Source organism: Prunus avium, chromosome 5 (assembly GCF_965620075.1).
Source record: "Prunus avium chromosome 5, drPruAviu1.hap1.1, whole genome shotgun sequence".
NCBI lineage: Eukaryota > Viridiplantae > Streptophyta > Magnoliopsida > Rosales > Rosaceae > Prunus > Prunus avium.
This window is the reverse complement of record NC_142288.1, coordinates 29,778,694-29,799,581: the sequence shown is the minus strand read 5'-3', so window position 1 is coordinate 29,799,581 and position 20,888 is coordinate 29,778,694. Positions and strand designations below refer to the sequence as shown.

At 37.3% G+C, this 20,888-nt stretch overlaps 4 protein-coding genes and 1 pseudogene across 9 annotated transcripts in view; all 5 read left to right on the top strand.

Moving 5' to 3' along the window:
* Window positions 1–1,771: 1,771 nt before the first annotated feature.
* On the top strand, window positions 1,772–10,285 carry LOC110746358 (Translation elongation factor EF1A/initiation factor IF2gamma family protein). 2 transcript variants are annotated; one of them, XM_021946577.2, is made up of 19 exons: window positions 1,772–1,928; window positions 2,493–2,534; window positions 2,640–2,708; window positions 3,206–3,262; window positions 3,413–3,508; window positions 4,199–4,310; window positions 4,937–4,982; window positions 5,142–5,213; window positions 5,673–5,735; window positions 5,830–5,984; window positions 6,063–6,127; window positions 7,138–7,288; window positions 7,838–7,943; window positions 8,054–8,189; window positions 8,732–8,796; window positions 8,984–9,148; window positions 9,529–9,601; window positions 9,684–9,769; window positions 9,911–10,285. In XM_021946577.2, the coding sequence occupies exons 1-18, from the start codon at window positions 1,925–1,927 to the stop codon at window positions 9,749–9,751; spliced, it is 1,545 nt and encodes a 514-aa protein (XP_021802269.1). In that variant the 5' UTR covers window positions 1,772–1,924; the 3' UTR covers window positions 9,752–9,769; window positions 9,911–10,285. The 2 variants fall into 2 exon arrangements, with proteins under 2 accessions (XP_021802269.1, XP_088109386.1); XM_088253260.1 differs by having other exon boundaries at window positions 2,637–2,708.
* Window positions 10,286–11,031: 746 nt separating this feature from the next.
* LOC110747204 (loganic acid O-methyltransferase-like) lies at window positions 11,032–14,937 on the top strand. Of its 4 annotated transcripts, none has more exons than XM_088253430.1 (5): window positions 11,032–11,446; window positions 11,782–11,853; window positions 12,284–12,421; window positions 12,607–13,263; window positions 13,579–14,937. In XM_088253430.1, the coding sequence occupies exons 3-5, from the start codon at window positions 12,329–12,331 to the stop codon at window positions 13,915–13,917; spliced, it is 1,089 nt and encodes a 362-aa protein (XP_088109556.1). In that variant the 5' UTR covers window positions 11,032–11,446; window positions 11,782–11,853; window positions 12,284–12,328; the 3' UTR covers window positions 13,918–14,937. The 4 variants fall into 4 exon arrangements, with proteins under 4 accessions (XP_088109556.1, XP_021803109.2, XP_088109557.1 ...); XM_021947417.2 differs by having other exon boundaries at window positions 11,998–12,421; XM_088253431.1 differs by lacking the exon at window positions 11,782–11,853.
* LOC110747194 (loganic acid O-methyltransferase-like) lies at window positions 13,125–16,866 on the top strand. The gene is made up of 4 exons (XM_021947382.2): window positions 13,125–13,263; window positions 14,889–15,088; window positions 15,329–15,985; window positions 16,246–16,866. The coding sequence occupies exons 2-4, from the start codon at window positions 14,945–14,947 to the stop codon at window positions 16,582–16,584; spliced, it is 1,140 nt and encodes a 379-aa protein (XP_021803074.1). The 5' UTR covers window positions 13,125–13,263; window positions 14,889–14,944; the 3' UTR covers window positions 16,585–16,866.
* A 316-nt stretch (window positions 16,867–17,182) lies between these two features.
* On the top strand, window positions 17,183–19,046 carry LOC110745547 (loganic acid O-methyltransferase-like; annotated as a pseudogene). Its single transcript, XR_015836014.1, has 3 exons — window positions 17,183–17,440; window positions 17,729–18,414; window positions 18,505–19,046. The product of XR_015836014.1 is annotated as a loganic acid O-methyltransferase-like (transcript).
* Window positions 19,047–19,197: 151 nt separating this feature from the next.
* LOC110745557 (loganic acid O-methyltransferase-like) overlaps window positions 19,198–20,888 on the top strand; it is a 3,294-nt gene continuing 1,603 nt past the window's right edge. Inside the window, exons 1-3 of the mRNA XM_088253604.1 lie at window positions 19,198–19,356; window positions 19,499–19,702; window positions 19,922–20,587. Of these exons, the coding sequence (XP_088109730.1) occupies window positions 19,607–19,702; window positions 19,922–20,587 (762 nt within the window). The 5' untranslated portion in view covers window positions 19,198–19,356; window positions 19,499–19,606. The remainder of the gene's footprint in view (window positions 19,357–19,498; window positions 19,703–19,921; window positions 20,588–20,888) is intronic.

The window sequence follows — 20,888 nt, the reverse complement described above, 5'->3', positions numbered from 1 at the left end:
AGATTGAAACTTGAGGTGCAACCTTTTATAATGGTTTTGGATAAAAAATAAAATAATGGTGGGATAGGTCGGCAAAGCCTGTTTCTATCAACCAGGTCTAGGGAACCGGCTTCTAAGATTCCCCCGCTGTGCAATATTAAAACTCATCACGTGCCTGCCTGCCTGCCTTGTTTCCCCCGCTCTACAATCTGCAAGCCCTAACCCCAATTTATCGTTTCCTCATTTGCTTGCACCAGCTAGCGCCACAGCTCACATGCTTGCTTCCTTTCTGTTAAAACATCTCGTGAGGTGAGAAGTTGAGAGAGAGACCAATCCTAACAAATTCGACTTTACCGTTAAAAGCAATCCAAGTTTTGATTTTGAATGAAGAGTTCGGCGAGTGCTACCGACACGTGGCAGCGACGTGGGGGAAAGACAAAAAAGTCTGAGGTGAAATGAGTGGTAGTTGTTGAATTAAGATTTCCTTTTTGATTAGACAAAAGGGACGTCGATGTGACAATACAGCTCAGCCTGGTGGGACCAGCTGCAGCGTGCGCACGTTATCTCTGACGCGTGTTCCTCGCTCCTGTCTGCGCCCCTGCCTTGCTAACGCGCGCACTTTCGACTGATTTTTGTAATAAGACGCTCTTTCCACCCTTCGATTCTGCCACGTAGGCTAATATCTGAGCTTCGTTAATTGGATGGACGGTGGTTGATAGGCAGATAGTGATGCGCAAATAAGGCAGGCTGGGTGCGAATGTAGAATAGTATAACCACGAAATCCAGGGCTAGATCTCACTGTCCTGGAACATGTTTACCCTGCCTGTCTTTAGCTTTTATTGCTTTCTTCTTGTCTTCTTTCGCCTTTTTTAATTTCTTTTTTATTCTACTTTTGTTCAAAATGATTTTATATATTAATACTGGGCTGGGTGCGGTGAAGTTAGGAACGGACAAACCAGAGTCCAATCTATTATATTAATGGACCGGGCTAGGTAAGCTACAGAAAAACAAGCCAGGTCAGGCCCATATTTTATAGAGATTGAAAAATGTTCTCATTCATATTTCTGGGCTTCAGCTCGCATCCGAGATCAGACCAATAATAAAAATATATTGGATCAAGGCCTAGCCATCCATCTTCCATCTCGGATTCTAATGAACCACGGTGTGCTTGAGAGATGAAGAGGTTTCTAGTCCCAATAGCAAAATATTTTCACTACACCCACCGTAAAATTCTTTCCTTCCCTGAATAGAAACAATTCTGTATAATTTTTTTTGGTGATGGTGGGAGTTCTAATTTTGATAGCATGAAATTATGGAAGATCTTTTATTTGTCTCGCTCATCCTAAGACCATCAAGATCTAGAGAGATCTCTCCAAAAAAAAAAAAAAGATATAGAGAGATGATTTGTAATTTTTATTTATTTTATACAAGTGATAATCTACTTTAATCTAGTCTAAATTACGGGAAGGGGAATTCGAACTCGGTGGGGAGTTGGGAGCACATTAGCTAAGCTTATGTTTGCTGGTTTGTAATTTTGGACAAGTATGGAATGATTACACTTATAGGTGCATTTTCTTTAAAACATATATATAACATCAAATACAAATTTTGTATCCTCCAAGAGAAAAAAATTCGATTCTTTATACCCAGCAGCATGATAAAAAGCATTACATCAAAAGCCTAGTATTACACAATTGGTAATTTTGTACAAGTAAATAATGAACCGGGTTGATAGAGCGCCGAACCGGAGCCCAACCTTAAGGCCTGGACGGTGGAATAGAAAGATAGTGAAATAGAAAACTATCACATATAAAACAGCACACCAACATCTGTACGCTAATAGTAGATTCCAGAACGCAAAACAAGTGTTCATTTTCTCACTCCATTCTTTTTCGCTCTCATAAAAACCCTAGCGGGCGGTACAGAATCTCAGAGAACTCTAGCCATGGGTACGTCACCTTCAGTCTCAAATACATATTTGTTTATTTCTTTATCTAATCACTTGTGCATAACAATCTTGCTTTCCGTTTTCTTTTAAATTTGTCTCCACCTCTCTAATTTTTAATTTTCGAAGATTTTATTTTCCCTTAATCAAACTCCGGTAGATCCACTGGGTTATAGGCCATTATTAGATGATTTTATGAGTTCTGGTGTGAATCTTCCTTGCGTTTATTCTACTTTGTCAGGGTTTGCCATTTTTTTTGTTTCAGTTATTTTTTGTTCAAATTGATATTTTTTTGTGGTATTTGATTAAATTTTAGGATTGATTGGCCTCCCGCAGTTCAACGCCGATATCAAGAAATAAATTCTTTTAATCTATTTGAATTCTCGTTGTTTCTGGGAAACTGAGCAATAGAGTTCAGAATAAAGTTTAGCGCATAACTATAATAATTTCGCTTGTGAATTATATAATAGTTTTCCCTATTTGCTCTGGTTAGTAGGCGTTTAGTTGAGGTTGTGGTGAAAATTGAGATATGGTTCTAATTACTTATTCAATTTTCTGTAAATGATAGATATTGAGGAGGAAATCAGATCGTTACAGCTTGATTCGGCAGGTATTTCTGAAAGGACATGTGAATTTAGTTATTATGGTTCAGACAGATAATTGTTCTACGGTAAAATTTGAGTTTTGTATTAATGCTTGGTGTATATATTAGCAGAAGATAATGGAGTTGTTAATCCAGAAGCTGCACATCCGGAAGTTGAGAATTCCGATAAGATGGAGGAAGGTTGGTAGTATCATCGAATACTTTGTTATGTCATTGCTTGTGCTTTATTAACCTGTTATATGCTTAATTTTAACTGCTAACGGTTACTGTTTGTGATGGGTAATACTTTGAAATCTAGTGATAGTTACCAGATTAGGATACTTGTATGAAGAGAACAAAGAATTATGGTGCTAATCTCGAACCAAATGATTGTAATAAATTTCTTATCTTCATATTACATGGAATTGGCCAATCATAAATCAATGACTACTTACCTTACTGTTTATTTATGAATGACAACTTGTTTGATGAAATTAACTATTTATGCAGACCTAAGTTTCCAGGGATAGAATTGCTAAACATTATTCCACCTCTAAGTTTTAATATTTTTTTTAGGAGAAATAAGATATTAAAGCTTAATGGGAGAGTTTCACTAATCTTATGTTTGATGGGAGATATACATTGAAGATTCATTCTTCTTCTTTTTTTGGTTTTTTCAAATATTGGAACAATTTCAGATTCCAAGGAAGAGGTTCATACACATTCAGTTAAGCCAGAGGTGGTTGAGCAAAAAGGTAGCTTGGAAGCTTCTTTCAGTCCGTATTAAATTTTTTCTGTAATTATGCGCATATTTGTTTTGTTTTGTAGTGCATCACCCATCAGCTTTCTTATCAAATTCTAATATATATTCTTCTTGGATGTCAATTTTTGGCTTGAATATGCAGGGAAGGAGAAGATAAACGTGGATCCAGAAGAAGAACATGATGAGATGGAACTAGATAAGAAGAGGCACTTGAATGTTGTTTTCATTGGCCACGTCGGTAAGTTTATTTTTCTCACAAGATTGCTTAATTTAGTATTTCTGGCTTTAGATTGCTGTCCTTGTTGCTTGTCTTAGAACTATATGCATACCACTAGCCACTAATGTTCTCACACACCCTCACACTCTATAGGGTCCTAAGTGATCATGCATATCCCGGTAATGTGGACACTGTGACTTCATTCATTTTTCATAACTTTTATATGTCTTCAATGGGTGCTGCCAGCTGCATCTCCCATCTGTCAGTTTCCTAGAAATTACAAGGTAGTAACACATGAAGGCCACAAGACTAACAAGTACCTTATCACCTGAACTGGGCTCTATACTTTCTAAAAGGCTTCTCTTTTCTTGAAGCAGCAAAATAAAGCAAGCAATGAAACTTCCACTAACATTTGGCTTGTCTTGAATGACCTGGCTTTCTTATCATGCCAATAATTGACGTATAACCTATGACAGATCAATTTATTCCAAAAAAATATTTATATTGTTGTAATTCTGTCTATTACATTGTACTTGTCTCATTTGGTGTTGTGAAAGGCTGCAGGTCTTGAATGCATTTGAATGTATGAATGCATTTGAATGTATGCATGCATTTGTTTTCAAATAGAGTAATTCATATGCCATTGTTTTGGCCCTATTGTTTACTTGGTATGTCGATGTATGGTAATAACGTGTCTTGTATTGGTTGCAGATGCTGGAAAGTCCACAACTGGAGGCCAAATACTTTTCCTTAGTGGTCAGGTTGATGACCGTACAATCCAAAAATATGAAAAAGAAGCAAAGGAAAAAAGTAGGGAAAGCTGGTGAGCATATCCTAGTGCTATCTTATTGTGAACTTATTCTGTAAGAACATGCCTGGGGAAAATTGGCTTTCTATTTTCTTGTAAGCTTTTAAAAGTATTCATAAATGAAGATAATAGAATTTTATGAGTGGCTTAAAAGGAGTAATTTAGGAGTGGAATTGGGAATGAGTGTTGAAGTAGACTTCGACAAGGAAGTAGGATGACGGCTTTTTACTTTTGAAGTCATATGTTAAGAGTCTGGGCTTCAGCTTTCTTGATTATTACAGAAGTCAGTACAAAATAGCAACCTTAGCACCTTGTGACCAAGATCCTTATCCCCTTGAAAGACCAGTATCTTTTGATATTTTTATCTTACACATGCAAATAACTAGTAAACAATTTCACATGTCTAGTGAGGTCTGATAGCTATTCTCAATATTAGTACATATATTTGATGGCATCTGATATTGCTCTCTCCTGTTCCTTTCTCTTTGTTTTCTCATTGTGATGTCAAAAGACAATTTTTTTTAAATTCAAAACTGCATTAACATATATCATCTGAAGCATTAATGGACCATTACACATGCAGCTTGCAATTTCTTTTTCTGTTCATGCTTCATTGACTATGGTTGTGTCATATCTGCTAGGTATATGGCCTATATTATGGATACCAATGAAGAAGAGAGGGTTAAGGTATGATTTGAATGATTCAGTTACAAAGTTGCTGCAATGTAATTGTCATCTTCTTAAGTCATTGTTAAATGCTAACTGATGGTGCTTACAACACCTAGTTTTGTCAAAGGAACAGCTTGTTTTCGCTGTAAGTATTTATTGTTGGAAATCTCATTGCAGGGTAAAACAGTTGAAGTTGGACGAGCACATTTTGAAACAGATGCATCAAGATTTACGATTTTGGATGCTCCTGTGAGTGAATTTTGTTTTCAAAACAAGACTTTGTATCTGTTTTTTTGTTGGTCAAATTTACATCACACAACAGAATGGGAAAAGTATGAAAGAGGATAAATGTCTGGTTGCATACTAAGCTGGCATAGGAACAGAGTGGTTACATTTAATATGGTTGAGTGACCCCAGGATGAGGTGAATGGTTCAGTATCCGGAAACAAGATTGTTTTCCAAAACTGTGTGACATGTAGAGGACTGAGTATGCATCTGAGTTATGCAAATGGTTTTGCTCGATCTTTTAGTATTTTGATAAGTGGGATACTGTACTAATGAAGAATGATTACAGTCTATCTTGCTATCTGCCCTGTTTTTTAGTTTTTGATATCTGTTTTGCTTGGTTTAATTATATTTGTCATCATTAATATGGTTTGGCTTACTTTGTTGGAGGAATGATCCTGAGTAGTGCATGTTTGTTATCAGGGCCACAAAAGTTATGTTCCAAATATGATCAGTGGTGCATCTCAAGCTGATGTAGGAGTACTGGTGAGTTATATCCGTGATGTATAATTACTGCATCGATCCTACATATGTAAACTTTGTGTATTTAAATTTCTTTCTCCTCTCTCTCTATATTTAGGTTATTTCTGCTCGGAAAGGAGAATTTGAAACTGGGTATGAGAGGGGTGGACAGACCCGTGAGCATGTTCAGCTTGCTAAAACTTTGGGTGTGTCCAAACTGCTTGTTGTTGTAAATAAAATGGATGATCCTACCGTCAATTGGGCAAAAGAAAGGTACTCTACCTATCCCTCTCTTGTGCATGCCCCTGCCCCAAAGGGATTAGTGATATCTTATGCTCTTAATTTCACCAGATACGATGAAATTGGGTCAAAGATGGTGCCATTCCTTAAAACATCAGGCTACAACGTGAAAAAAGGTATGCAAGGATTATTTTTTTCACAAACATTTGTGGTTTTGGGATTTAGGAAGTATCTTATTTCTATATTCTCTTTTAGGCTGGGTCTATTCCACCGACTTGCTAATTATGCTGGATTTCTAATTTAAGTTCTAATGTTATTACAAGCGGAATAGGTTTAGGCAATTTACTTTTCTCAAGCTATAGTTACCCTATGTTTGATCTTGATTGAAAAGGGGAGGATTGGAAGGCATGGTTTCCCTTGTTTGATAGGAGTGACGAGGGAGAATTGAACAATAGTGGAGGGATTGGCAAATTGTTGGGCCTGCAAAAGGTCCCTCCAAATTGAAGAGATTAGAAGAGAAAATAAGCGAAACCTTACTTTTTCAATGCAAATATTTTTCATCAAGTCAGGACATAAATTGGCTTTTAGTAGATCGTGATTTTATGCTTTCGTTTCTCTACTTGTTTGTGCTTATTATGTCCTTTTACCGAAGAAGAAAAGAGAAACATTATTTGTATTCCTCTCCACCTCTTATACTTTCTTCTCCTTTCCCTTGTCCTTCCTACTTTCTAACCATCTCGGATGCCTGATAGCTAGCGTTCTTACTTTCTTTGGAGTATTGGCAATTCCATGTGATAATTGAATACACAATTGTACCCCATTTATCTAAATAAGAGATGGAATTTACATGCCTTGTAATGGTATACCCCTGATCATCAATGGGTTAGGCGATGTTGAAGCCACCCACAGTCTGCAGCTAAATGTGGCTGTAGCTTTTCTTGACTACTGAATCTTTTTCTGCTTTTCCAGACAAAGTCTCTACCCCCCGGCTCTCCCTCCCTCCCTCCCTCCCTCTAATTGTTTTGAGTGTGTGGTTAACCATTTACTTGATGGTAATTGAATGTTACATCAGTGGATTTCTTCTTAGTTCTATTTTGATTGCTTTTGTTTTTTCTGGAAGATTTTGCTTTGTATTATCATGGTGTATTGACTTATGATGTCATTATTTTGTGCTTTGCCTGCACAGATGTCCAATTCCTACCTATATCTGGTCTGGTTGGTACAAACATAAAAAACAGAGTGGATAAAACAGTATGTTCGTGGTGGGATGGTCCTTGCCTGTTTGAAGCCCTTGATTCCATTGAGATTCCTCTACGGGATCCCAAAGGTCCATTCAGGTACATGGTTAATTAATATCGCCTTTTTATTTTTCCTCCCTTTTTTTTCTTGGTTTTTCTCAGCATAGAGGAAGTGTCCAATAACAAGTGTTTATGTTTTTGTTAGCTTATTTAAGAATCTTTAATCCACTGACTTTCAGAACCCTCCTTATAACCTTTGAATACCTTAAGTAAGCGTCTGTATTTGTGTTTATCTTCTTTTTTATGGTTTGCTTCACTGTCTGATTGATGCACATATGAATGTTTTACTTATTGAGGAAGTATTTGGTGTTTGAAATTATTCTCCCCTTATAATACCTTGATAAAGCTGCTTTTATATCGTTTGCTTTTACTGTGATGAGTGGCATTTAGTCTAGTTGCCTAACATTGTCAAAGTAATTGTTTGGCAATGGAATTTGGATCACTGGCACTGTTATAAAAATATAGGGAGGGTGGAGTATGATGTGGGATCAGTAGCTCCATGGGTGCGTTAGTAAATTGACAGAGAAGAACGAAATTGCTGATTTATGGCTAATGTTTTTTCTTTGATCTTTCAAATTCCATCTGTAGGATGCCTATCATAGACAAATTCAAGGACATGGGAACTGTTGTTATGGGCAAAGTGGAATCTGGTTCGGTTCGAGAGGGGGATTCGTTGTTTGTCATGCCAAATAAGGTTCTGCCGTGTTCCTTTTAATATTCTATTTGTTTTTCTTTTCCTCTTTATAATTTCCCTTTTATAATACTGTGTATTAAAAAATTACAATTGAAAACATTGGTTTGCAGGTTCCAGTGAAAGTTATTGCTATATTCATTGATGAAGATAGGGTCAAACGTGCGGGACCTGGTGAAAATCTACGGGTTAGATTATCGGGCATTGAGGAAGAGGATATATTGTCAGGTTTTGTCTTAGCCAGTGTTGGTAAGTTCCCTTTAATGACATTTGTCCATTCTACTTTATTTCTTGAAATAAAAATATGCATTATTGTTGCATGTTTGTTGTTTTCCTTTGAAGGTTTGAAGCATAAGATTAGTTCTTATATGTTTAGTTAAGTGAAGAGAAGTAAGAAAAATGGTGATGGGCAAAAGACGATAAATGAGAGAAGTGAGGATAAATAGAATTATTGAAACTGTTTTTGGTTAGCTTTTATTTCTTAGAATCAGTTTTTATTATTTCTTTTCCTTCTCTATTTTGTAATTGAGAGAACAGAAAACAAAAAGAAAAAAGCATTATCAAACTGGCCCTGGTTAATAATACCATTATAAACTTATAGTTAATTGAAACTCTCCCTCTCTTCTTTCCCTCCCTCCATTTTGACCCCCTTTTATTCCATTTAGTTTTGGACTGCAATATATCTGTTGATATGCCATTGTTTTTTGTTACCTTTATACTGTCCTACGTTTTTACTATATTTGTTTAATAATTTATCTTTTGCTCTAAGTTTGCTTCTTATTTTAATGCAGCAAATCCAATACCAGCGGTTACAGATTTTTTTGCCCAGTTGCAGATCCTTGAATTGCTGGACAATGTATGAAGATTCTCTCTCTCTCTCTCTCTCTCCCTCTCTCTCTCTCTCTCTCTCTCTCTCTCTCTCTCTCTCTCTCATAGAGCTGACCAGCATCTTATTTTCCTTTTTTTAATTTATAATTTATTTATGATCTTGATTGGTGAACATGTGTATGTGTATCTAAAGCCCTCAATGTACTTCTGTTTAGGCAATCTTGACGGCTGGCTACAAAGCTGTCCTGCATGTTCACTCAATTGTTGAAGAATGTGAGATTATTGAGCTCATAAGTCAAATGGATCCAAAGACGAAGAAGCCTATGAAAAAACAGATTCGTTTTGTCAAGAATGGTGCTGTTGTTGTATGCAAGATTCAGGTTTGTATCATAATAGTTTCAATTATATGCCTAATAGAAGGTTGTGGCCTTTTAAATATTTTAAACCTGCATTTTGCTGGTCATAATTTCTTTGTAAAGTAGTGTATTATCCCGAAATTGCAACTAGTTTCTTCTGGGTTTGGCAGATAGGCGGTTGTCTTTCTTCATTGTTCTCCTATGTGTATTCCAGCTGATAAATTGCCCTTCATCAGACTCCTTCACGACCTGAGCAAGGCTCATGGTCCTTAAGACTGTTCTCTCTCTTAACATCCCTCCCCCTCCCCCCCCACAACAAAAAAAGAAAAATTGAGCAAATCAGTTTTTAAATCTTTGTTACACTTTGTTTACTTTGATACAATTGTGCACTGGTGCTGCCACAGGTGAATAATTTGATATGCGTTGAGAAGTTCGCAGATTTTCCACAACTTGGAAGGTTTACTCTTCGTACTGAAGGTGCTAAATCCTTACCTTCTTGATCCATTGAGCATGTTTTTGGTGTGTGGTAGTAAATTTTATTTCTATGTATGTTCTGCAGGAAAAACTATTGCAGTGGGAAAAGTAATTGACCCTCCATCAACTTACTCCCGCAAATTGAGTTCTTAAACAATTTTGATCTTGAGGGTAAGCCCTTTTAAATGGACATAATACTAGATGGCTTCAAAGCATTCTAAGAAGTTTTACCTACGTGTTGGAAAAATATGTTTTTGTTCTCTCTTCTGAATTTTGTGATCCCACCATAACCTTTTGCTTCTTGACCGGCAGAGCTGGGTCAGTAGGACTGGCGGCATGATGGTTCCAAGTCAGCTCAGGATCTTTCCTACTTACTCAACGTGTATCGATTCTGGTATCGGGTTAATATAGTTGGTAGGTTTATGATGGAATATACTGTTGCTGGTGGCCACGTACTCTGGAGTGAGCTTCTGCCGGGTACGGTGGGCATTTTTCATTTGTATGGGTGTAAAGTAGTCTTGATTTGATTCACCCATTGTTGGGTTACTACATGATTCAAAGTCTGACCAGTCGTTGATCAGTCTATTTCATTAATGGTTGTTATGATGGGCTTAACATATATATATTTTTTTTGAGAAACTTTTGTACAAACTCACTAAAGATTCTATATCGTACGATTGGAATGAATTCGGTGTGCATACATTAGGAAAATACAGACTATACAATTTACGCAATTACCATTTGCTATAGGTGTATTTAAGCTGTGTTTGTTAATTTGGAGTAAAAAGTGAGAATGTGCAGCCCCTTATAATTTCAAGCACATTCCATGAAGCATGGGTGCAGTCGGTTCGGTGCAGTGCAGGGAATGGGAGATGAATTTGTCTCCTTCAATTTGCGTGTCCATTTAATCCTCAGGCCATGTCATTAAAATTTTAGCTCTCTAAAATATTAATTTTTTAAAGAATATTGTAGGGTTAAAAATTTTCATCTCCAGCCATGGCTATATTTTTAGGTCTTTTAACTTTTAATTATTTTGAGAAAAACTATGGCACAACACATATATTCCATTACTATGTTCTGTAAGAGTTCGCAACTATATATTCCATTATTATTTCAATGTTGTGTGTCTAAATAGCATTACTCTATATATATATATATATATATATATATATATATATATATATATATATATATATATATATATATATATAGTTCCCTTCAGATGAGGGATCCTTAAAAGTAGTGTTATTTGAGGGATAGGGCGCTCAACAATTGGAGGGATAGGGCGCTCAACAATTGGATATGTTTTAATGAGCTTGTGTGGTTGAGATTGATTCAAACCTTTTAGGTTTCCCTACGAATTTGTTTTTAACAATCCAAATCATCTATTTATTAAGTCTATATTCATAGATCATCTTTGCAAAAAATTAGACAAATAGGAAACCGTTTCGATATCCAATTGTGTCATACAAAATCAATGAACACTGATAGAGGAAAATGGTTGCTTTGATATATTGAAATTGGAGATCGAAGCCGCTCAGACGCCTGCCATCTTTCCTAGTGTACAAGAATGTAGAGCTGGGATGGAGAACATTCTCAAAAATCACTTCGGGGATGAAATTATAGAATTGCTTTTTGATCGATACTCGAAGAACAAAAATATTGCAGGAAGTGCTTCTCTTTTTGCTGATGATGGCCTGGCTGTTGGGTTCTTCGTTCTTGTCAAGCGCAAATATCTTTGATTAGCAACCTAGTAAAACCTACTTTATAAGTAATTTTATAGGATGGAAGAACCAATCAAAGATCCTAAATAAAAGTGATGGCTTTGTTTAGCCTGCCTATCCTAAGGTGAAGTGCTCTTTTTTTTCTCTTTTTTGTTTTGCTTTTTGGCTGGATAATGATTAGAAATATATATATATATATATATTCCATCCATGTCATGGAGATTAGATTATAAAAATTTATATATGGTCGTGCACGTTAATGATCTTCTTCAACTAATAAATAATGGTAGTCTTCAATTCAAACTAGTTTTGTGACGCCCTTCAAAGATGATATATGCTTGACTTTGATGTGAAGCTAAGAAAACTCGTATACTTGGCATGGCAGCGGGAGTTCCTCCCTTAATTTTGTTTACTCTCTCTCTACGTACTCTCTCATTTCATTTGGTTATCAAGTTCCAGGTGAACATACAAAAAACCAGAGCTTAGAGCTGGCATGGAGAGAGCATTCGTTACTCAAAGAAAATTGCTGAGGTTGCTGTTGGCTTTGGATATCCTTGTCATTCTCAAGCGCAAACTTTGATCATCTAAAGTTGGCTTTGGGATAACAACAATTAATAAATTAATTCATGGGCATTGAACAACTGTCTGTCTCTATATCTTGTTTTTTTCTTTTAGGTTTGTCCTTCACTTCATGGTAAAGTCAGACAGCCCCTACCCTAACAACAGAATATGGAACCAAATGGCGGCTGAATTTCACCTTGGCTTCAAGAAATACTACCAACTGGGCTGCTCAAAATTCCTGTTAACTTGATTGCTTGCTTTTCATATTCAATTAATCGAATGGATCTCTGTTCTTGTCTTTAAAAAGAAACAGATCAATGAATAAGGACAACAAGTTCGCCTATTTTCATTGGTTTTTACTTCTCGTAATTAATTTGGGTTTTTTACGTTGTTTGTCTAGTAATAGTACCCAGAACCCCCAAAAAACAGAGAGAAACAGAGAGAGATGGCTCCCGCAGAGGAAAGCACTAAATTTGAAGCATATCCAATGAAAAGTGGAGATGGCCCCAACAGCTATGCCAAGAACTCCACTTACCAGGTTCTGTTTAAACAGCATGGTTCCATTCAGTTCTTCAAAATCATATAATTGTTGTTTTGAGTTCTTCAAAATCACTAGTACTCACAACGATATACAATCATTTTATGTAAAGAGATACCCAATTGAAAATTATGGATCCCCATCCCCTCAATTAAAAGTAACATGCACAATCTCTTATTTAACAGAGAGGAATCGTTGACATTGCCAAAGAAATTCTACACAAGGAAATTGCAGAAAGGCTTGACATAGAGATCTTTTTGTCTTCCAACACCTTTCACATTGCAGATTTGGGTTGCTCTGTTGGGCCCAGTACATTTTTTGCGGTTCAAAACATACTCGAAGCTGTGGAACTCAAATCTCAAAGCCAGGGATTGAATTCTCAGATATCTGAATTTCAAGTTTTCTTCAACGATCATACCCCGAATGATTTTAACATGCTCTTCAAATCCCTCCCTCAAAACAGGCGATACTATGCTGCGGGTGTCCCTGGTTCTTTCTATGGCCGCCTATTTCCTAAAGCTTCTATTCACTTTTTTCACGCTTCTTTTTGCCTTCATTGGCTTTCTAGAGCACCAAAAGAGGTATCGGATAAAAACTCTTCAGCATGGAATAAAGGACGAATCCATTACCTAAATTCCAGAGAGGAAGTAGTAGAGGCTTATGAAGCTCAACATGGTGAGGACATGGAGTGCTTCCTGCATGCCAGGGCACAAGAGATTGTGTGTGGAGGATTGATGCTACTTATCATTCCTGGCCTCCCTCATGGAGCCTCTCATTCTCATACTGAGGCAAAGGGATCCCATGAAGTAGTAGGATCTTGCCTCATGGACATGGCCAGAAAGGTAAGCTAGCAATGATCATAAACTGCTCTAAGTTTGATACTGTACCAATTTTCTATGTAACTATAGTTCATCATTGTGATCCTACTATGTCTTGTCATGTTAATAATCAAATCTGTGATAAACCCCTCCCCCCCCCCCCCCCCCCCCCCCCAAAAAAAAAAAAAGAAGAAGAAAGAAATCTCTTTAATATTGAATACTAGCATTATCACCCTAGGACAACAGAGCTGTTTGATTTTACATTTGTTGCTTCTTAAGAATTTGAGAAGACATTTCTTATAGCTGCTACATATATGTGCGTGTTTTTCTCTAATTCAGGGGATAGTTAGTGAAGAGAAAGTAGATTCGTTTAACGTACCAATATATTACATGTCTCCTCAAGAATTGGAAGCTGCTGTAGAACGAAATGGATGCTTTAGCATAGAGAGAATGGAGACCTTGCCTCGCATCTTGCCACAAGGCACTGCCTCTGCTGCCCAACTAGTTACATCTCACATTAGAGCTGCCGTTGAGGGACTCATCAAGCAGCACTTTGGAGATGAAATCTTAGATGAGCTCTTTGACTTGTGCCGTAAGAAATTTGAAGAGCAACCCTCCATGTATGAGTCAGGGATGCCGGTTAATTTTCTTGCTGTGCTTAAACGCAAGGCAACCTGATTGTTATGGTGTGTTTGGTGTTTGTGAAGCTATAGTTAAACTTTCTTGAGCTTCCTATCTTGTTATGTGACTGATTAAGGTGGCATGTAAAATCGCAGTTAATTATATATTTGTAATAAGTTGAGCTTCGTATAATAACAGTGTGAAAATAAAGCTCATTTTAGATGGGCTCTTTGACCTGTATAGTAAGAAACTTGATGATCAACCACCACTTCCTTTAATTACTATACCTCTTTACCTACCACTTCCCTTTCACTCTCAGTCGCACAATGCTTTTAGCTACTAGCAAGTTTTCAAGGTCCCTCGAGCTTTCCCTTTCATTACCTTTTCTTACATTTATTATTTATTAATATCTGAGTTTTTTCTTTGCTTTTGCTTTTATTTTTTGTTAGATTCGTCAGGTTCTTCATGCAGAGAGGCCCTGCTCAACTCAAATGGTTTTCGTTTTATTTTCTTTTGGCTGTTGGATGTGTTTGTTCTTTACTTTTTGGTTACTAGTATTCCTACAATAATTTGGACGGGATAGCATGGTTTTCAGATACTGAATCATTTTTAATATCGAAAGCCTTCAATATATAAAGCTATAATTGAACGGGGTCCTAATACATTCTGTTCTGTGCATGATGTAGTTGTATATTAGTGTTGTTATTTCCATAAAAGTGATTGGAGAATCGATATCTTGCTAACTTATAAGATACACCCCTTTAATCTGCAACAGTTTTCTGCAGGGGAAAATCAGTTTGATGAAAGTAGAAACTTTTAATCTGCCAACAATAAATAATATAATACATATATAGATGCATCTTAACATCTATATAACTTAGAAGGTCAACCACAGGGTAATCTTTCAGTGCCGGCATGGAGGGAAAGGGGAGAAACAAGAGTGACAAGGAGAAGGAAACTAAAAGTCTTTTTCCTTTTCCACTGACTATTAATTTTATTTTAATTGATTTACTTTGTCTTTTGATTAGTGGCAAGTAGTGCAGTAGTATCAGCCGACTGAAGTTATAAGAAGAACATACATGACATGACATACACCCACTCACACACACAGAGAAACAGAGAGATGGCAGCAGCAGAGGAAGCCAGTAAATTCTCTGAGGAAGCAAATGCATATCCAATGACAGGTGGAGATGGACCCAACAGCTATGCCAAAAACTCAACTTTGCAGGTTCTTCTATAGTTAGTTTGGTTGGAGGTGGTAATTAGTGGCTGCTAATAAGATATTTATTGTTTTGATTTCTGCAACGTCATTATTTACTAAGATTTAAGCATTTTATGTATGGTTCGTTTAACCTAAAGCAAGTATAATGGGTAAATTGGATAGTTCTGTGGATGGAAAAAATTAAAAGATAAACAAGGCAAAGATCACCTTAAAATAAAGTTAACATGCAGGTCTATGCTTTTGTAGAGAGGAGCTGGGGACGCTGCCAAAGAACTTCTAAACGAGGCAATTGCAGAAAAGCTTGACATAGACATCTTGTCATCTTCTAACACTTTTCATATTGCAGATTTGGGTTGCTCTGTCGGGCCAAATACATTTTTTGCAGTTGAAAACATAATTGAAGCTGTGAAATTCAAGTTTCAGAGCCAAGGGCTGAATTCTCAAATCCCTGAATTTCAAGTATTCTTCAATGATCATACTCAAAATGATTTTAACATGCTCTTCAGATCCCTCCCTCAGAACAGGCAATACTATGCTGCGGGTGTGCCTGGTTCTTTCTATGGTCGCCTATTTCCTATTGCTTCTATTCACTTTTTTCACTCTTCTTATGCCCTTCAATGGCTTTCTAGAGTACCAAAAGAGGTAGTGTACAAGAACAGTCCCGCGTGGAACAAAGGACGAATCCATTACTCTAATTCCACAGATGAAGTAGTAAGGGCTTATGAAGCTCAACATGCTGAGGACATGGAGTGCTTTCTAAATGCCAGGGCACAGGAGATTGCTGATGGAGGAGTGACGGTACTGCTCATTCCAGGCCGCCCCAATGGTACCCCCCATTCTCATCCTGTGGGAAATGTGAGCTTCCAACTTATAGGATCTTGCCTCATGGACATGGCTAGGAAGGTGAGCAATGATCCACACTGCTATAAGTTTGTCATTTTGCTATTGTGTATGGCTAGTCCATTATAGTCCTATTATGTTATGTGTTGGCATATGAATTGTATCTGTGTAACTTTACAAAGCCAAATAATGACGCACAATAGAGATCATGTTACATAAGTTGGCTAATTTTATGCCCCATATTTGACATTACAATTCTTGCTTTGTGTAGAATTTCCCAAGACATTTTCTTTATGGCTGCTATGTGTTTTTCCTTTGTGCAGGGAGTAGTAAGTGAAGAGAAAGTAGATGCATTTAACATACCTGTGTATGCCATGTCTCCCCAAGAACTGGAAGCTGCTGTAGAAGGAAATGGACATTTTAGCCTAGAGCAAATGGAAACCTTACCTCATGTCTCGACACATGGCACGGTCTCTGTAACCCAACTAGTTGTATCTCACCTGAGAGCTGCCTTGGAGGGACACATCACACAACAATTTGGAGAAGAAATCGTAGATGAGCTCTTTGAATCGTATCTTAAGAAACTAGAAGAGCAACCCTCCATCCTTGCAACAGGGACTGCAATTATCTTTCTTGTTGTGCTTAAACGCAAGGCAAATTGATGTGAAAATGCTGTTTCGGTATTCGTGAAGCTATAGTTCAATTTCCTTTAGCTTCATTGTTATGCTAGTTGTTTTATTATAAGACTAAGTGACATAAAATTGCTGCAATACACCCATGAGTCTTAGCGCAAGTGGCATGGGATGGACGTGATGGGATTGCTGGACTCCCCTTGTAACCTAAAAATTGATGCAGTACAAATTTGCAAGCCACCTAAAATAAGCAGGGGAGAGATGTACTCTATCCTGAGAGACAATGCTCTTTATTAAATCATGTTTTGAAAACCTTTGGCTCCAGTTATAATCGAAGAGTCTGTTTTCTTTTTTGGTTCAATTTGGAGTTCAATGCTGCCACAAATGTAGTCCATGGCAGTATCTAGACGTATACACTAATTATTGTTAGACTAATAATAATACTATAATCAGAAAACCTAATATCGATCTAACAAAGGCTGGCAGAGAAGATTCATGTGTGTAGTCTCATTCAGGATTGGACTGAGTTAACAGATAACTGAGGTATGAGGATGAGATGAGACATAAGAAACAACAACAAACCGGCAGGAATGGATATAATACTAATGATGATAATGAATGATAACGGACTTTTCTGTTGTCTTCTACTTTTCTCAATTTAAGTTTAGCTTACTCTTGTCTTTTATTTGTGACGTAGTACAAGAGTGCAATACAATATGCCATACTTAGCTACCCTCCCCTCCATCCCCCACCAAAAATAGAAAGAAGAGCACCCGGAGAGAGAGGGAGAAAGATGGCAGCAGAGAAAACCAGTAAGTTGTCTGAAGCATATCCCATGAAAGCTGGAGATGGCCCCAACAGCTATGCCAAGAACTCCGCTTACCAGGTTGTTCTATAGTTAACTTTGACATGGGTTTGCAGTTGACTGATTTATTGCCTCTTCTGCTTAAACAGCATAGTTTTCGGTTGCATAAAGCATGACTGCTATAATTATTGTTTTGTTTTCTAGAAAATCATTACTTTGTAAACTTACTAATACACAGCACAATCTTATGTATGGCTAGCTTAACCAAAATCAAGTTATTGGGTAAATCAGATAGTTATGTAGACAAATCAAATTGAAAATGCTGAGTCCTCTCTACTAAAAGAACATGCACATACTCTGCTTTTGCAGAAAGGTGTTGTGGGTGCTGCCAAAGAACTTCTAGACAGGGCAATTGCGGAAAAGCTTGACGTAGAGATCTTTCTGTCCTCCAACACCTTTCACATTGCAGACTTGGGTTGCTCAGTGGGGCCAAATACATTTCTTTCTGTTGAAAACATACTTGAAGCTGTAGAATTTAAGTATCAAGGCCAAGGCTTCAATTCTCAAATCCCGGAATTTCAAGTTTTCTTTAATGATCACACTCCAAATGATTTTAACATGCTTTTCAAATCCCTCCCTCAAAGTATAAGGGAACCCTATTATTTACACAAAGCAGGCGATACTATGCTGCGGGTGTGCTTGGTTCTTTCTATGGTCGCATATTTGCTAATGCTTCCATTCACCTTGTTCACTCTTCTTATGCCCTTCATTGGCATTCTAGAGTACCAAAAGAGGTAGTGGACATAGACAGTCCTGCTTGGAACAAAGGACGAATCGATTACTCAAATTCAACACAGGAAGTAGTAAGGGCTTATGAAGCTCAATATGCTGAGGACATGGAGTGCATCCTGCATGCCAGGGCACAAGAGATTGTGTATGGAGGATTGATGGTACTTATCATTCCAGGCCGCCCCAATGGTACCCCTCATTCTCGGACTTCGTTAAATGTGGTCTATCAACTTTTGGGATCTTGCCTCATGGACTTGGCTAGGAAGGTAAGCAACTATCAACTGCTCTAAGTTTTATAGAACACTCCAATATGTCCCTTGGAAGAAATGACAGCTATGTGTGTTTTCTTTATGCAGGGAGTAGTTAGGGAAGAGAAAGTAGGTTCTTTTAATATACCTATCTATAACACGTCTCCTCGAGAACTGCAAGCTGCTGTAGAGAAAAATGGTTGTTTTAGCACAGAGAAAATGGAAAACTTACCTCATATCTCGGCACTTGACATTGAAAATGTTACTAGACGTGCCCAACTAATTGCATATCATGTTAGAGCTGCCACAGAGGGACTCATCAAGCAGCAATTTGGAGATGAAATCTTAGATGAGCTCTTTGGCTTGTACAGTAAGAAACTTCAACAGCAACCATCAATCTTTGAGTCAGTGAAGGCAATTAACTTTCTTGTTGTGCTCAAATGTAAGGCCACTTGATTTGAATACGCTGTTTGGTATTCGTCAAGCTGTTGTTAAGTTTACTTTAGCTAGCTTTTAACCTTTTTATCATATGAAGTATTGACTTGTAAAATTAATAAGAGCCTGAGGAGACAAGTATTCTTATGTAAACCATTGAAAACCTTTGGCTCAAAACAGAATTGCATGTGATTTGAGTGGTTTTCTTATAAATACCTACCCTCGTATTTTCACTGTAGTTTTTGGATTCGGACTGGATATAAAATGATTTGAGTTTTTCCGTAATGATCACACCTTAAGTGAATTCAAAATGATCTTCGCATCCTTCCCTCAGAAGTTGGTCTGCCTGGTTTAATCTATTGATTGATGCCATTTGTTGATTTTGTTCATTCTTCCCTGACAATGGCTTTTCTGAGATACCAAAGGAGGTAGTGGACAGGAACTCCCCGACAAACAATTCTTTCTTGATCCTGAAGCTTTTTCCACTATTTGTTGGAATCTTGTCTCGTAGATATGGCCACGAAGGTATGCCATTGATCAGCATCAGCAGGCCATAAGTCTAACATGGAAACATCAATATAAACTCAACTTATTTGTCTTGCACCGCATCACCACAAAGGACGTTTTCTATTGTCTTATGCTTTTCTTAATTAATTTCCTGTCTTAGGGTTTCGCATAAAGTAGCAGTGGTAGATACAATAACAATGATCCCTGCAATACAATCTCCCATACGTTCATACTCCCAACACAGAGAGAGAGAGAGAGAGAGAGAGAGATGGCTCCAGCAGAGGAAACCTGTAAATTCTGTGAAGCATATCCAATGAAAGGTGGAGATGGACCCAACAGCTATGCCAACAACTCCACTTACCAGGTTTCTTCTATAATACCTTCACCTGTTTTTTTTAAAAACAGCATAGTTTAGTTTTAGTTGAAATAAACTCTATTTATATAAACTGTTTATGTATGGCATTCCTTCAACCATAACCAAATAGCTCAGGTATTAGGTAAATTACGTAGTTCTTGTTGGAAGAAAATTAAAAATTATGGAACCCCTCAACTAACTGTATCCTGCACATTCCTGCTTTTACAGAGAGGAGTTGTGGATGCTGCCAAAGAACTTCTGAGTAAGGCAATTGCAGAAAAGCTTGATATAGACATCTTGTTATCTTCCAACAGCTTTCAAATTGCAGATTTAGGTTGCTCTGTTGGGCCAAATACATTTTTTGCGGTTGAAAACATAGTTGAAGCTGCGAAATTCAAGTTTCAAAGCCAAGGGCAGGATTCTCAAGTTCCTGAATTTCAAGTCTTCTTTAATGATCATACCCCAAATGATTTTAACATGCTCTTCAAATCCCTCCCTCAGAATAGGCGATACTTCGCAGTCGGTGTGCCTGGTTCTTTCTATGGTCGCATATTTCCTAATGCTTCCATGCACTTTGTTCACTCGTCTTCTGCAATTCAATGGCTTTCAAGCGTACCAAAAGTAGTAGTGGACAAAACCTCACCTGCTTGGAATAAAGGACGAATCCATTACCTAAATTCCCCAGAAGAAGTAGCAAGGGCTTATGAAGCTCAATATACAGAGGACATGGAGTGCTTCCTGCATGCCAGGGCTCAAGAGATTGTGTATGGAGGATTGATGGTACTTACTGTTCCGGGCCGCCCCAATGGTAGTTCTCATTCTCATTCTTCAATAAATATGAGCTTTCAACTTTTAGGATCTGCCCTCATGGACTTGGCTAGGAAGGTAAAACTGGTCTAAGTTTGATACTGTACTACTATGTATAGCTAGTTCTTTTTTATCCTATTATGTTTTGTCATGTAAATATCTCAGAGATGAAAGAAGAGACTTGTTTAATTTTAACATCGTTATAACCCTACGATAAAATGATATTTCGACATAGTGCAGATGACAATGCTTATCTCTTACGAAGCCAAATAATGCAACAAGATAGAGAACCATGTAAAACAAATTTGATTTTAGAATTAGTGTTGCTTTATATTGGGACAGTACAAGACATTGCTTATGGCTGCTCTGTTTTTTTTTTCTTTATAGC